Source organism: Paramormyrops kingsleyae, chromosome 5 (genome assembly GCF_048594095.1).
Source record: "Paramormyrops kingsleyae isolate MSU_618 chromosome 5, PKINGS_0.4, whole genome shotgun sequence".
Taxonomy (NCBI): Eukaryota; Metazoa; Chordata; class Actinopteri; order Osteoglossiformes; family Mormyridae; genus Paramormyrops; species Paramormyrops kingsleyae.
In genome coordinates, this window is record NC_132801.1 from 28,729,445 (window position 1) to 28,742,024 (window position 12,580).

A 12,580-nucleotide genomic window follows, 5' to 3' on the forward strand; every position below is an offset into this window, starting at 1 on the left:
TGACAGAAGCCCACAAGGGATGGTGATCTATTTACTCAGCGGTGACTTAGCAACCAATTGCGTCTGCCCACCTCCTAGAGCAGGGCTATTCAACTCACGGTCATCAAGGGCCGAGACCTGCTGATTTTCTAGCCTTCCTTCACCTGAGAGCCAGATGTGAAGCCTCTGACCAATCAGAATCAGTAATTATTAAACTAACTACCTGGGAGAACTGAAAACAAGGCCTGGATTTGGAATCGAGGGCCTGAGTTGAATAGCCCTGCCCTAGAGGAAATGCAAAGGGTACGAATTCTCCTTCTGTAGAGCAGACCTCTTCACTTTTCAGAGATATTTAGGTCAAGATTACAAATTTAGTACAAGATTTCAAATGCTTTACAAAGAAGTACCAGGGAAATAGCTGGGAAAAAGTGTCCTGCTTATTTTTAATTTTATGAACAAGGTCCTTGGCAGTTACCGTGCAGCTATGATGTGAGTCAGTTACCCAAACCTCCGATGTGCCCTTGAGGGCAGTTATAAGGTGTCAAGCAGGGAAAGCTCTGTGTTCTGGCTCATCGCAGCTCAGTGTCAGGCTGTGGTCTCTGCAGCACACTGTGATCTCACAGTGATCCCACAGCGGGACCTGTGCTCCAGGAGTTAACCAGTACTCCTCTGATCTGCTTCAGAAAAACCTACAGACCGTCCCCGACTTACGTCTGGGTTCCATTCAGACAGACAGGTCCTATGTCGAAATGAACGTATGTTGGAGCTGATATATACAGTGCAGCATACCAACTTCCAGCATAAAAAAGCTTCCCAGGCTTCAAAAAAGTTATTTTTTACTTAATTGTTAAATGAAATTGCTTAACAAACCAAACGTCATAGTCTCCCTATCCCACAATGCCCTGTTTTCTTTCATACCACTGAGATTCTCAGCCTTTTCGTCTTGCTGGCTTGGGTGGTCTTGGTGGTGTTCTGGGATGGGGAGGGCTGTCTGAATCTCTTTTATCAATTTTATTGCCATTTACCAATTATAATGTATACTGTACTTTCCCCGGCAACTGTGTCAGTGGTCGCATGTCACATAGGTCATAAGCATGGAACAATCTGTATGATTTTTATTTAGCTGTATGTTCCTTCATCACCTGCGTGCTCTAATTCAGTGAGGCACTGGCTAGTATCCAACAAAATGCCTTTCTAACGCAAGGCATCTGCAACCGCTCAAGGCTGAGTCCTGGAGGGCTGTCATCAACCGCATGCCCATGTTATTGCACAGACGGCAATCTGTCAATCAGCACATGGGAGGTGCCCTAATTTTTACTTTTACTTTAAGAGACATTCATGAACACTGGTTTCCTCTGGGGACTCCACTCGCAGTCGAAAAACGTGTAGTCAGCTAATTGGTATTTCCAAATTGCCTGCAGTGTGTAGGTGTGTGTGTGAGACTGTACGTGCCCAGCTCTGGACTGGCATCCCAGTCATGGTGTACCCCAGTGCTCTCTGCTGCCTGGGATCTGCTCCAAACCCATCCCGAGACGCTTTACTGGGATAACTGGAAGGATTTTAGAAGATGTATTTTACTTGTATAACAAGTAAGGTGGTAAGGTGGATTTCATCGTGACATCAAGTGCTGATAAGAGTAGATTCTGTGATTATAAGCATGTTAACTGAACAGTGTTATCAGTCTGTACAAAGTGCAAAGCTTCTTCGGAAATGGGCTGTGATGTGCTCCTGCCCCATGAAAGTGATACCCCATGTGAATGTGCCACCATGTGATAGTTACCCTGTGCGATAGTTACCCTGTGTGAGTGTTACCCTGTGTGAGTGGGCCCTGTGCGATAGTTACCCCGTGCGAGTGGGCCCTGTGTGATAGTTACACCGTGCGAGTGTTACCCTGTGTGAGTGGGCCCTGTGCGATAGTTACCCCATGCGAGTGGGCCCTGTGTGATAGTTACCCCGTGCAAGTAGGCTCTGTGCGATAGTTACCCCGTGTGAGTGGGCCCTGTGTGATAGTTACCCCGTGCGAGTGGGCCCTGTGCGATAGTTACCCCGTACGAGTGGGCCCTGTGTGATAGTTACCCTGTGCGAGTGTTACCCTGTGTAAGTGGGCCCTGTGCGATAGTCACCCCGTGCGAGTGGGCCCTGTGTGATAGTTACCCCGTACGAGTGTTACCCTGTGTGAGTGGGCCCTGTGCGATAGTTACCCCGTGTGAGTGTTACCCTGTGTGAGTGGGCTCTGTGCGATAGTTACCCCGTGCGAGTGTTACCCTCTGTGAGTGGGCCCTGTGCGATAGTTACCCCGTGCGAGTGGGCCCAGTGTGATAGTTACCCCGTGTGAGTGGGCCCTGTGCGATAGTTACAGTACCCCGTGCGAGTGTTACCCTGTGTGAGTGGGCCCTGTGTGATAGTTACCCCGTGTGAGTGTTACCCTGTCGGAGTGGGCCCTGTGTGATAGTTACCCCGTGCGAGTGTTACCCTGTGTGAGTGGGCCCTGTGTGATAGTTACCCCGTGTGAGTGTTACCCTGTCGGAGTGGGCCCTGTGCGATAGTTACCCCGTGCGAGTGTTACCCTGTGTGAGTGGGCCTTGTGCCATAGTTACCCCGTGCAAGTGGGCCCTGTGCGATAGTTACCCTGTGTGAGTGTTACCCTGCATGAGTGGGCCCTGCGCGATAGTTACCCCGTGTGAGTGTTACCCAGTGTGAGTGGGCCCTGTGCGATAGTTACCCCATGTGAGTGTTACCCTGTGTGAGTGGGCCCTGCGTGATAGTTACCCCATGTGAGTGTTACCCAGTGTGAGTGGGCCCTGTGCTAGAGTTTCTCCATGCAAGTGATACCCCATGCGAGTGTGCCACCATGTGAGAGTTACCCCGTGCAAGTGTGCTCCATGTTACAGAGTTACCCTGTGTGAGTAGGTCCTGTGCAAGAATTTCGGCATGCAAGTGTTTCCCCATGTGAGAGTTACTCCCTGTGAGTGGACCTCATGCTAGTGTGCCCCGTGCGAGAGTTACCCTGTGTGAGTGTGCCCCGTGCGAGAGTTACCCTGTGTGAGTGTGCCCTGTGCGAGAGTTACCCTGTGTGAGTGTGCCCCGTGCGAGAGTTACCCTGTGTGAGTGTGCCCTGTGCGAGAGTTACCCCGTTCGAGTGGGCCCCGTGCGAGAGTTACCCCGTGCGAGCGCTCCCTGTCCCGCAGGAAGACCGTCCTCTCCTTGGCGATACTGTTGCTTTTGTAGAAGTCCACCAGCTCATTGAGAGAGTCGAAGGGCTCGTCCCACACATAGTACATCCCAGCGCGGTTCTTCAGCACTTTGAAGTGCTGTACATGGTTCCCATAGCTACTGGAAGGAGAAAGAAACACAATGTAAGGACCCACAAATGCGTTATGATTAACCAGACAGGTCGCCAAAGGTGTTTTCCTCCTAAGGGACGCAAAAGCCCGGAAAGCTTTTCAAACAGGTTGCCATGGATATGCTGCCCCCCCCCTCTGAAAAATGGCTCTGGACGTGTCGGAGGTCAGAATGAATTCTGGCAAGCTCTTTACACACATGACCCTTGCTTATTTACCTCAAGTGTGGGATGTGAGTCAGCCCTGCTAATGAGTTTCAGCACCATCCCAGCACGTAAACAAGCTGGTGTCCTCTCAGTGGACGTGCCCCGTGACGGACTGTCCCGCCCGTCATTCTGCTGCATGCGTCTCAGCAACAGTGCTGAATACAGAGCTTGTAATCCAGCTTTTATAATTCAAAATGCCAAGGGAACACAGAGAAGCGACCACACCCAGGTAAAACACAGAATGATGCAAGATGGTCGCCTGACAAGTTTATAAACGGCACTGTGCAAGTCCCCGTTTTTTGTGTTACAGTATGACAACAGCCGATATGAGGTCACTTGGCTGATGCTGTTAATTAGGCTAATATGCACAAATTCCTGACTGGGCATAGCTACCTCCAGCCTGTTGCCCATAAATGCAAACCTGACAATAGTCCGTAGCAAGGTCATTATAGTTAACAAAAATAAAAATTAAAACTACAAGAAAACATTTATAGAAACTGAAATAAGATACGAAAATAAAATGGGAAAACTACGACAACCAAAACTATACATTTTGCTTCAGAAACTAATTTAGCTAAAGTAATGATTTGTTTACCATTAATAATAATAATCTTCCACGTTCACCTATTTTGAGGATGTTAGGACGTGTGTATACAGGATTCAAATCAGGCACATAAAATAATACGTAAAACGAAATAGAAATAAAAATTTTAAATAAAACCAAAAACTGGATTTCAAATGAAAATTGAAAAATGAAAAAATAAATTAAAAAAAATCTAAATTATAACAACACTGGTCAGTAGGCAGATTTGTTCCAAATTTCACAGACTTTTTCAGGAAACCACATCCTGTCCTGCAACCTGGAGTCACAAACCACATTTCAGGCTCTACTTCTTAAAAAAAGATCAGGAGGAGATGCAAAGTGACAGCCAGTGATTAGCCAAGACGCCTTACAATTTTTGACAGCTCTGAGGTCCAAATTGGCTGATTGACAATTACGTTATTTGCAAATGGCATATTTCCCTGCTGGTGTATTTTTCTGTAAAAAGGACTACAGAACACAATGATCTTCGAATCCATCATGGTAATTGTTGGCAGGGGCCCCATGAAAGCATATCATATTAGGCCCCCCAGTCCAAACCAATCCAGTTATTTTCCTAATTTTTTAGGGCCCCTGTCACTCAGGGGCCCTTGGAATCATCCTAGCTTTCCTCCCCCTTACGGCGCCCCTGATTGTCGGACACAAAACTAGTCTTTTCCAATTCCTTGAAGAGTTCGAGAAGTTTCCACGAACAGAAAAGTCCTCTGTGCCATGCTCTGAAGCTACGCTGCCCTCCTGCTGAGTCTGAGACGCAACATCTCAGTTGCACAGCGTGGCGCCTCGGGGTGGGGGCTCACACAGATCCTACACGCTGAGCTTTTACTTGTGAATAAACTGAAACAGGAGCACAGCCCCCTAGGGGAGACTGGAGCAACTGCGTAGAACAGAAAGCTATAGATAAATAAAAACAAGCCATGCCCAGACACGGAACCTGTCAAGCAGCCAGCAGCAGGACTGACGGGAATGATCGCAAAATCATTACAAGAAAAAGCGGTTTTTACGGGAATAGTAATTAAAGATGGATGAGTGTGAAAAGGTGAAAAAAAGCAAGACACATTGTTCGTTTGGTTGGTAATCGATTGTTTTGGATGGTTTAGGGAAGCAACAAATAAGAAATGATTAGCGTTTGATTCATGTTTAGATGACTTTTAAAAAAGACATATTAAAAGGAACTCGATTGTGCCCTGCAATGTAATATAACAGGTGGAGGGATATTATTTCTGATTTCACTTAAAAGATGAAACGAGATGAAGACACAGATGCCCAGATATCCCTCTAAGCACTTTAGATAAAGCTAAATAGCGTTATTTACCGTCGCTCTTCCCGGAGCCACCTGCGACTGCGCTTTGTCCCCAAACCCTTTCTTGTGGGCTCAGCCTGCACCTTTGCAAGGCTGATGTACGATTTTAAAATGTTTTCTGTAAATTACACAAAAATACCCCTCCAAAGGGAAATGCAATCACACGTATGGTTTACGGGCACACGGATAAAAATACCAGCTGAGGAAGCCGTGCCCGGGGTGATGCCTTTGTCCCTGTCACACGAATATACGACATGATACCTGTCACCTGAATGTGCCCAGAGTTACTGGTTTCCGGAAGAATCTGAGGAATGGAGGGAGGGTGTTGCAGTGCTGCCCAAAGTGTGGTTTGGCTCAGTGCTCTGGACTCACTGCTCACCCCCCCCCCCTCCCACGCACATGCTCAAGCACGCACAGGAGTGACTGTTGGTTTGGGGTTTCTGTTCTTTAACATCCTGACAGCGCATCAAGCCAAGACACAGCCAGCAGTGATGTTAAAGACATCTGACAGACATACCATCCATCAGTTTTCTGTACCTGCTTATCACAGGGGGTCCAGAACCTATTCCAGAGGCTACTGGAATAAAGCAGGGAACAACTCAGGACGGGTGCCAAACCAATGGCAGGGCATGCTCACATACCATTCACACCTACCTATTGGCAATTTGGTAACTCCAATTCACCTTATTGCATTTTTTGACTGTGTGATAGACCAGAGTAGCTGACACAGGAAGGGCGTGCAAACTCCACACACATAGAACCAGGGCAGAGACTCAAACTAAGGTCACGGAGGTGTGATACAACAGTGCTAACCGCTGGACCACCCCTTTGATAGATATTCTCAGATAGTTAAACCCAAGGCCTAGACTCAGGAGGAAAGGCAGAGTGGGCTAGTGGTGGCTGTTAGTTCTTCCCAGATTGGCTGGGTTTTGAGTGTATCAAAGGAGAAATCTTTTTCACTATGGGATTGAACTTTTATCTCGTGAACTACATGCCAGTTCTCCTCCACACTATTTTGCAAGCCAAATGCTAGATCGGCTAATCAGATCAAAACGCAAAACTGACCCATTTAGTATTAATGCTCTACAGTTCTGAGGTAACCCTCGCAGCACCCGGCGATGACACCCCCAGCATCAAGTTGCGTAGATTGATTCAGGGGCGGATTAAATCCGCCGCCTCGTCTTTTCACACGGCGAGTGACGCCGCAGATGTAAGCTGGATATTTGGCGTGTACTGTTCCAGACACCAGCAGGTTCCTATACGGATAAGACCACGTCGTAGGAGGCGGATAACGGGGCCAAATGGTGCCAACTGTTGGGGATAAAAGCTTCTGAAGATGCGGCAAAATTAAATGTACAGACAGGCAGCACTTCCTCAGATTTGGACCTAAGTGTTAAATGCAGGGATACCATCTTTTCGAGAGGACAAAAGTTAAATAAGTCCAGTTGGACGGTTTTTTTTAATAACTGCTCTGGATGATTAATAATATTAATTTGTTCTTGTTATTAAAATACAATTAACCTGACACTTAAGAACAAACAAGCGACTCCGATTTCGCAGCACTGAAACTTAGTTGTTAAAAAAAACGCATCGCAAATTACAAATGACAAGGAAATGCTTCAGGAAACGCGCGAATAAGCGCATGTTTCATGAGTAAGTGGACGGCAGTCGGCCACGGAAAACTGAAAGAGCACAAAAATGTTGGAGTTGCTGTGTTTGTGCGCGTCGAGTGTATTCAGGAGTTAATGTTGCCGTGTCGTTTTTATGACCGTTGCCCCACCTGTTTTCAACAATGCAAACATGTCACACGATCGCAATCAAATTCATAAGCAATCAGTTACCTGTGGGGAAGGATTTGCCTGCGGCTGCCTAACGTGGAGGGGTTAAGTCTCCGTAGGTGCTACGAGAACCCCCCGCACACTCGGCAGCACCCTGCGCAGCTTGGAACAAAGTATAAGTCCGAGATCTCGGGAGAAATATAATGTTCAGAAGAGTTTCTAAAGCAAGGGTGGTTGGTCTTCTCCAGAAAGGACTGCTGTGTATGCAGGTTTTTGCTGCAACTCACAGAGGACTGCCCTGCTGAAAAACAGCTTAGACTAACATAGCTAATTACCAGCATATGTTGTACTTTGGTACTGATAGACCAGCATCATATGCAGGTGCACCAGCACAGCTATGCTGGCCCACCAGCCACACCAGCACTAGACCAGCATGGAAAGCATCCTGATCTATGCTGTTTTATTCAACAGGGTGATTGGCTGAAGAGTCCTCACACCTGGGTTTGAACAGCTGATCTAAAGGTTATCCCAAAGACCTGCATATACACTGGTCTTTTGCGGATGACAGGCCTCCGCTGTTCAAAAAGCATCGTTAGACGAAAAACAAAACGTAATTCCTTCTTTCCACGTGGTAATCCTGCATTTTATCGCAGTCATTAAAAGCATTCGTCTGTGTGCTACGTTCCCCCACATTTTTTCCTGGTGCAGTTGTTTGCACACATATCAGGCTTGGGCTGAAAATCCGTTGGTATTCAGCTGATCAGCCTGCAACTCTCATTACCGCTGACCTATATTCCCCCTTTCAAGATCAGCGGGATGCCTGGGGGAGCCGGAACGAGAGGCTCCCCGGAATGTAAATCGTGCAGAAAGATTTGCAGCGCACACCGGCCGTCTGGTAACATCTTCCTCTGCCCGTGGGCGCTTCCCTGGCTTTCCTACCCATCCCTCTGCTCGCCACGCCTGAAAATATCCATCACGGGCGCGGTTTTTTGGCTTACAACACCTGAGGGCACAAGCCTGTTTAGACAGCACCACCTACACACACACAACTTACAGCTTTGAGCAAAAATCGGAATAAGAAATGACTTGATAAAAATAGGGTAAATTGTCTTCCTTTTTCCCTGTTTTTTTCCCCTCTAGTGTCCTAATCCACAAGAAAAACGACAAATATGATACTACAGTATTACGGAAAAATAAATTTGTGAGTGTCATACTGCCATCTTCTGGATGATATCTGTATTACAGTTGCGGCCACTATTCCCATGCCCATGAATACAGTCACGTCATTCATCTCAGATGAGGCTAAACAAGACAAATAGCTGGCTTGGAGTTCACAGCTGATAAATTAAGACGTATATTTGTTTGGACATACTGATGTAATCACAAATGTAGTCGTGTCGTGTTTTCAATCTTGAAAATGATCTGTGAATTTTGAGATTTAACATCATTAGGCATGTAGGTGTCCCTCGAGCTCATCTCGTCACATCATTCCCCCCCCCGACACATGGTAAACGGAGTAAGACAGAATTAAGCACAAAATTACGGATAGGCTAAGGAACAGCTGTCCGGGGCATTTCCCCGAAATGCATGGGGAATTTTTTGGCAGTAAAGTCACACGGCCATCTGAGCAGCACAGGATGGTTGTGAAACCATTTCTTTATCATAGATTACTTAGTGATTGTTTGTTTAGCAGATGTGTTATCATCAGGTGTGTCAGTGGACATCTGTGCGGAAACGGGAAGGCGGGGCCAAGATCTGCGCCTGCAGGGTGACTCATCTTACCCCAACTGCCCTTTACGGTTTGCATGAATGGCCGTATTTATTTGCGACATGCCCATCACGTCTGAGCAAATGCCCTAACAGCGAAGTGGAAAAGGCGCTTTTACCCTCCACTCCACGTGTATTTTTTTCTTGACAGCACGAATCCCTCACTCCCGGTTCCTCTAACTCATATTTATCCTAAAAACGGAACGACCCTCCCCCCGCGTCTTTCTGTCTTAAGCCCTTCTTCCAGTAACTTTTAATATCCTTATATAGCTCATCGTGACTCAAGACGTTTTGCTTGAGTAAGACGGTCAGTGGTAAGAAGGTCTTTACAGTTAATCGGTTCGTCCAATCACTCCTTCATTGATTTTATAACATAACTTGTTTTGGAATTTGGTATGGTTTGCATTCTCGCTATTTCATTTTTACTGATCCCAAGCTGCTGTTACATTTTCACAATGGCATTCCCTGTCACTTACGGAGGGTGCGAGAAATTTAGTGCACTGCACTATGAGATGGATAACTTCCGTTTTCACAAACGTTTTTCTAACAGCTTAGTATATACTGTAATGTATCTTTATTTCATTTTACACAATGCAAGCATAAGTCTGTATGTTGATGTGTCAGCAAAGGACTTTCTGTATATCATAAAAGCCGATAAAATTACTGAACGCTCAACATTTCCCCGCAGCATCAGATATCATCAAAATGACCTTTTTAATATTGTATTGTGAGGAAAGCTAGACACAGGCGAGTGAGATGGTGTATTCAAAGGAATGGTGTCCTGCCAAGACATAAATATTATAATCCCCAGGAGATGTTTTACGAGAATCGTGCAAAAAGAGGTATGCGATGCGTTTGTTTTTAAACCCATCTGCTTCGGGATGATTCATGCTGCATTGGTGTCTCATTAACATTTAAATACGGTTAGCATCATAAACCTCGGTAAGGCTAACAGCTGGCCCATTTTGTAGAACAAGCATCGTAAGAGCAATTAATGTGGTGTATCTCAAATGTACGTACTTATGAGCATAATTTGCGTACTTTTGTTCTCTATTTGTAACCGTTTTCGCAGTGTACGTCACGGAGTGTATAATAATTTAAACGATTCTTTATGATGGATTCAAAAATTGTATATATTGTTTTGTAAATAATATATTATACAATGTGAATAATTCAGGAAGAATAAAATACTATCACTAGACACCATTAGAAACCGAATTTAATCTCAGCTGTTCAATGAGTGTCAACCACTTAACTCAGGACTGTTCAGCTACAGTATATTGCTGCGGGTCAAAATTAACATGTCTGTAGGTGTGAAAAATATTTATACTATTGTACCACAATGCCTCAGCTCTGCTTTTATCAAAGATCTACAAATTTATTTCTGACAGAATGTAACAAGATGCAACTTTTGCGTCATGCTGGTCAATTGTTTCACAAGACTGTTTTCCATCTGAGCCTGACGTGTCTTCCTGTGAGTTCCATTAGATTGACCCGTTTTACTGTCTGACCTCCATTAGGCTGACATGTCTTCCTGCATTAGCTCCATAAGGCTGTCTTGTCTTCCTGTGAGTTCCATGAGACTGACGTGTCTTCCTGCATGAGCTCTATAAGACTGACGTGTCTTCCTGCATGAGTTCTATAAGACTGACGTGTCTTCCTGCATGAGCTCTATAAGACTGACGTGTCTTCCTGCATGAGTTCTATAAGACTGACGTGTCTTCCTGCATGAGCTCTATAAGACTGACGTGTCTTCCTGCATGAGTTCTATAAGACTGACGTGTCTTCCTGCATGAGCTCTATAAGACTGACGTGTCTTCCTGCATGAGTTCTATAAGACTGACGTGTCTTCCTGTGAGTTCCATGAGACTAACGTGTCTTCCTGTTTGAGCTCTATAAGATTGTTTTGTCTTCCTGCATGAGCTCTGTAAGACTGACGTGTCTTCCTCTGGAAACGCCATAAAACTGTGTCTTTCTATCTGAGGGGACGGTACTCAGAATTCAGCAGGTGTGTTTTCTAAAAGCCAGTTAAGTTAGTTCATATATCTTTGTGAGAATCAGTTCTCACTGTCTCTTAACCCTAATTGCTTAAACCAGGCAAATGTAAAGTAAAGTACAGAATGAAAGGATTTGGCATGCTGGATGACTCTGGTGACAGGAGACCCTGAAACGGCCTTTAGCGAGCCTTGTAGCGTGATCCTCTTTTTTCCAATTAGAGTTCAAGCCGTTTTTTAATTGGCAAATGTGTGCAGTGGATGTCGCTCCCTAAGAATAGAAATGCAGGGACGACGTGAAACGAGAGAGTCGTTAAAAACCAGAAGCGCCCTGTTCTCTCACACACTGCCTGCTTGTTTGTCTAATCCTGTCCGGGTATCCGTAACGTCATGCACCAGAGCGGAGCGGACCGGCGGGAAGTGAAACCCGTGGGTATTTCTGCGGCTCTGTGGGCGTCTTACCTGACGGACAGCGAGAATTCCCCGGGCGCGCTCTCGCTTTCCCTGACCAGGAAGGCCCCGCACTCGCGATGCTGTAGGCGTCCCTCTGCCACCTGCCTGGAGATCCGTCCCGCAAACCACCTGAGGATGAGAGCCCGGCTACAGTTAACCTCCCCGCCGATGGACTCGCCTGGGCCGCGACACTGACACTGAGCCTTGCCGAGTCGCGACCTATTTAAGTGCATCAAAGCTCTGAGGCTCTGCTAACTTTGGGATACTTACATGTGTGGCCTCAGGTTGATGTAATTCTTGGGGACATACCCCCTCCTGCCATTAAGCTCTGCTGTGTACCAGTTGGGGTCATCCTCCATGTTGGTTATCTGGATTACAAAAGTCAATCTGTGAGTTGAAGGTCTGGCGCAGTTAGTACAGAGGTTTACAGAGGCATTTAGGATGGAAACACTGCTTCTGCGAACCTTGTATTGGTTGTTTCACTTCCCCGTATAGAAATACACGCTGTAGACACAGCTACGGTTCGCAGAAGATCCACACATAGCTTGGTGTGAAGTTATGAGGTGCCTGCCCTGCTTCTGAGGCTGCAGCGGTCAGAGACTCGCTTCCCGACGGCGGAGCCAGGGATCTCCTACCTTCAGCACGTCGCCCTTCTGGAAGCTGAGCTCATCACTCTCGCTGGCGCGGAACGTGTAGAGAGCCAGAGCCTCCATCCTGTGGCCTCCAGGGAGGGCAGAGACGGTCGTCCGGAGCCCTCAGGCACGGCTGAGATTCGAGCCCCCGGGCTGGGTCCACGGCGGAGGAGATCCTGGGCTGGCAGCGGCAGTGGAGGCACACTGTCCCCGGCAGCGAGAGAGAGAGAGGCTGTGTCACCACAGCGCGGAGGAGGAGGAGAGCTTCTGAGAATGAGGCAGGGAGCGTATTCAACACAGCGTGGCCATGTGTGACACTGAGAGGGAGAGAGAGAGGGAGAGAGAGAGTGTGCTGGCAGTGGGGGGGGGGAGGGGGGCAGCTGTTACTGCATTGGTCTTTATCTTTACAGTCTGTGACACAGGAAACCAGAGCAGAAGCAGGGAGGTAAGAAAACAAACTGAAAGCCCACGGAAAAGCGTACCCTCACTGGTGGCATTTGAAAGGAAAATCGTGCACCTCTGTCGTGCG

At 46.8% G+C, this 12,580-nt stretch overlaps 1 protein-coding gene across 2 annotated transcripts in view; it reads right to left on the bottom strand.

Moving 5' to 3' along the window:
* LOC111845582 (GRB2-related adapter protein-like) overlaps positions 1 to 12,365 on the bottom strand; it is a 13,909-nt gene extending 1,544 nt beyond the window's left edge. The window contains exons 1-4 of one of the 2 annotated variants that reach the window (XM_023815101.2): positions 12,055 to 12,365; positions 11,690 to 11,787; positions 11,429 to 11,548; positions 3,141 to 3,309 (exon numbers count right to left, since the gene is read on the bottom strand). In XM_023815101.2, coding sequence (XP_023670869.1) covers positions 3,141 to 3,309; positions 11,429 to 11,548; positions 11,690 to 11,787; positions 12,055 to 12,132 — 465 coding nt within the window. In that variant the 5' untranslated portion in view covers positions 12,133 to 12,365. Of the gene's footprint in view, positions 1 to 3,140; positions 3,313 to 11,428; positions 11,549 to 11,689; positions 11,788 to 12,054 lie in introns of both variants that reach the window. The other variant, XM_023815100.2, reaches the window with a different exon arrangement.
* Between the last annotated feature and the right edge of the window lie 215 nt (positions 12,366 to 12,580).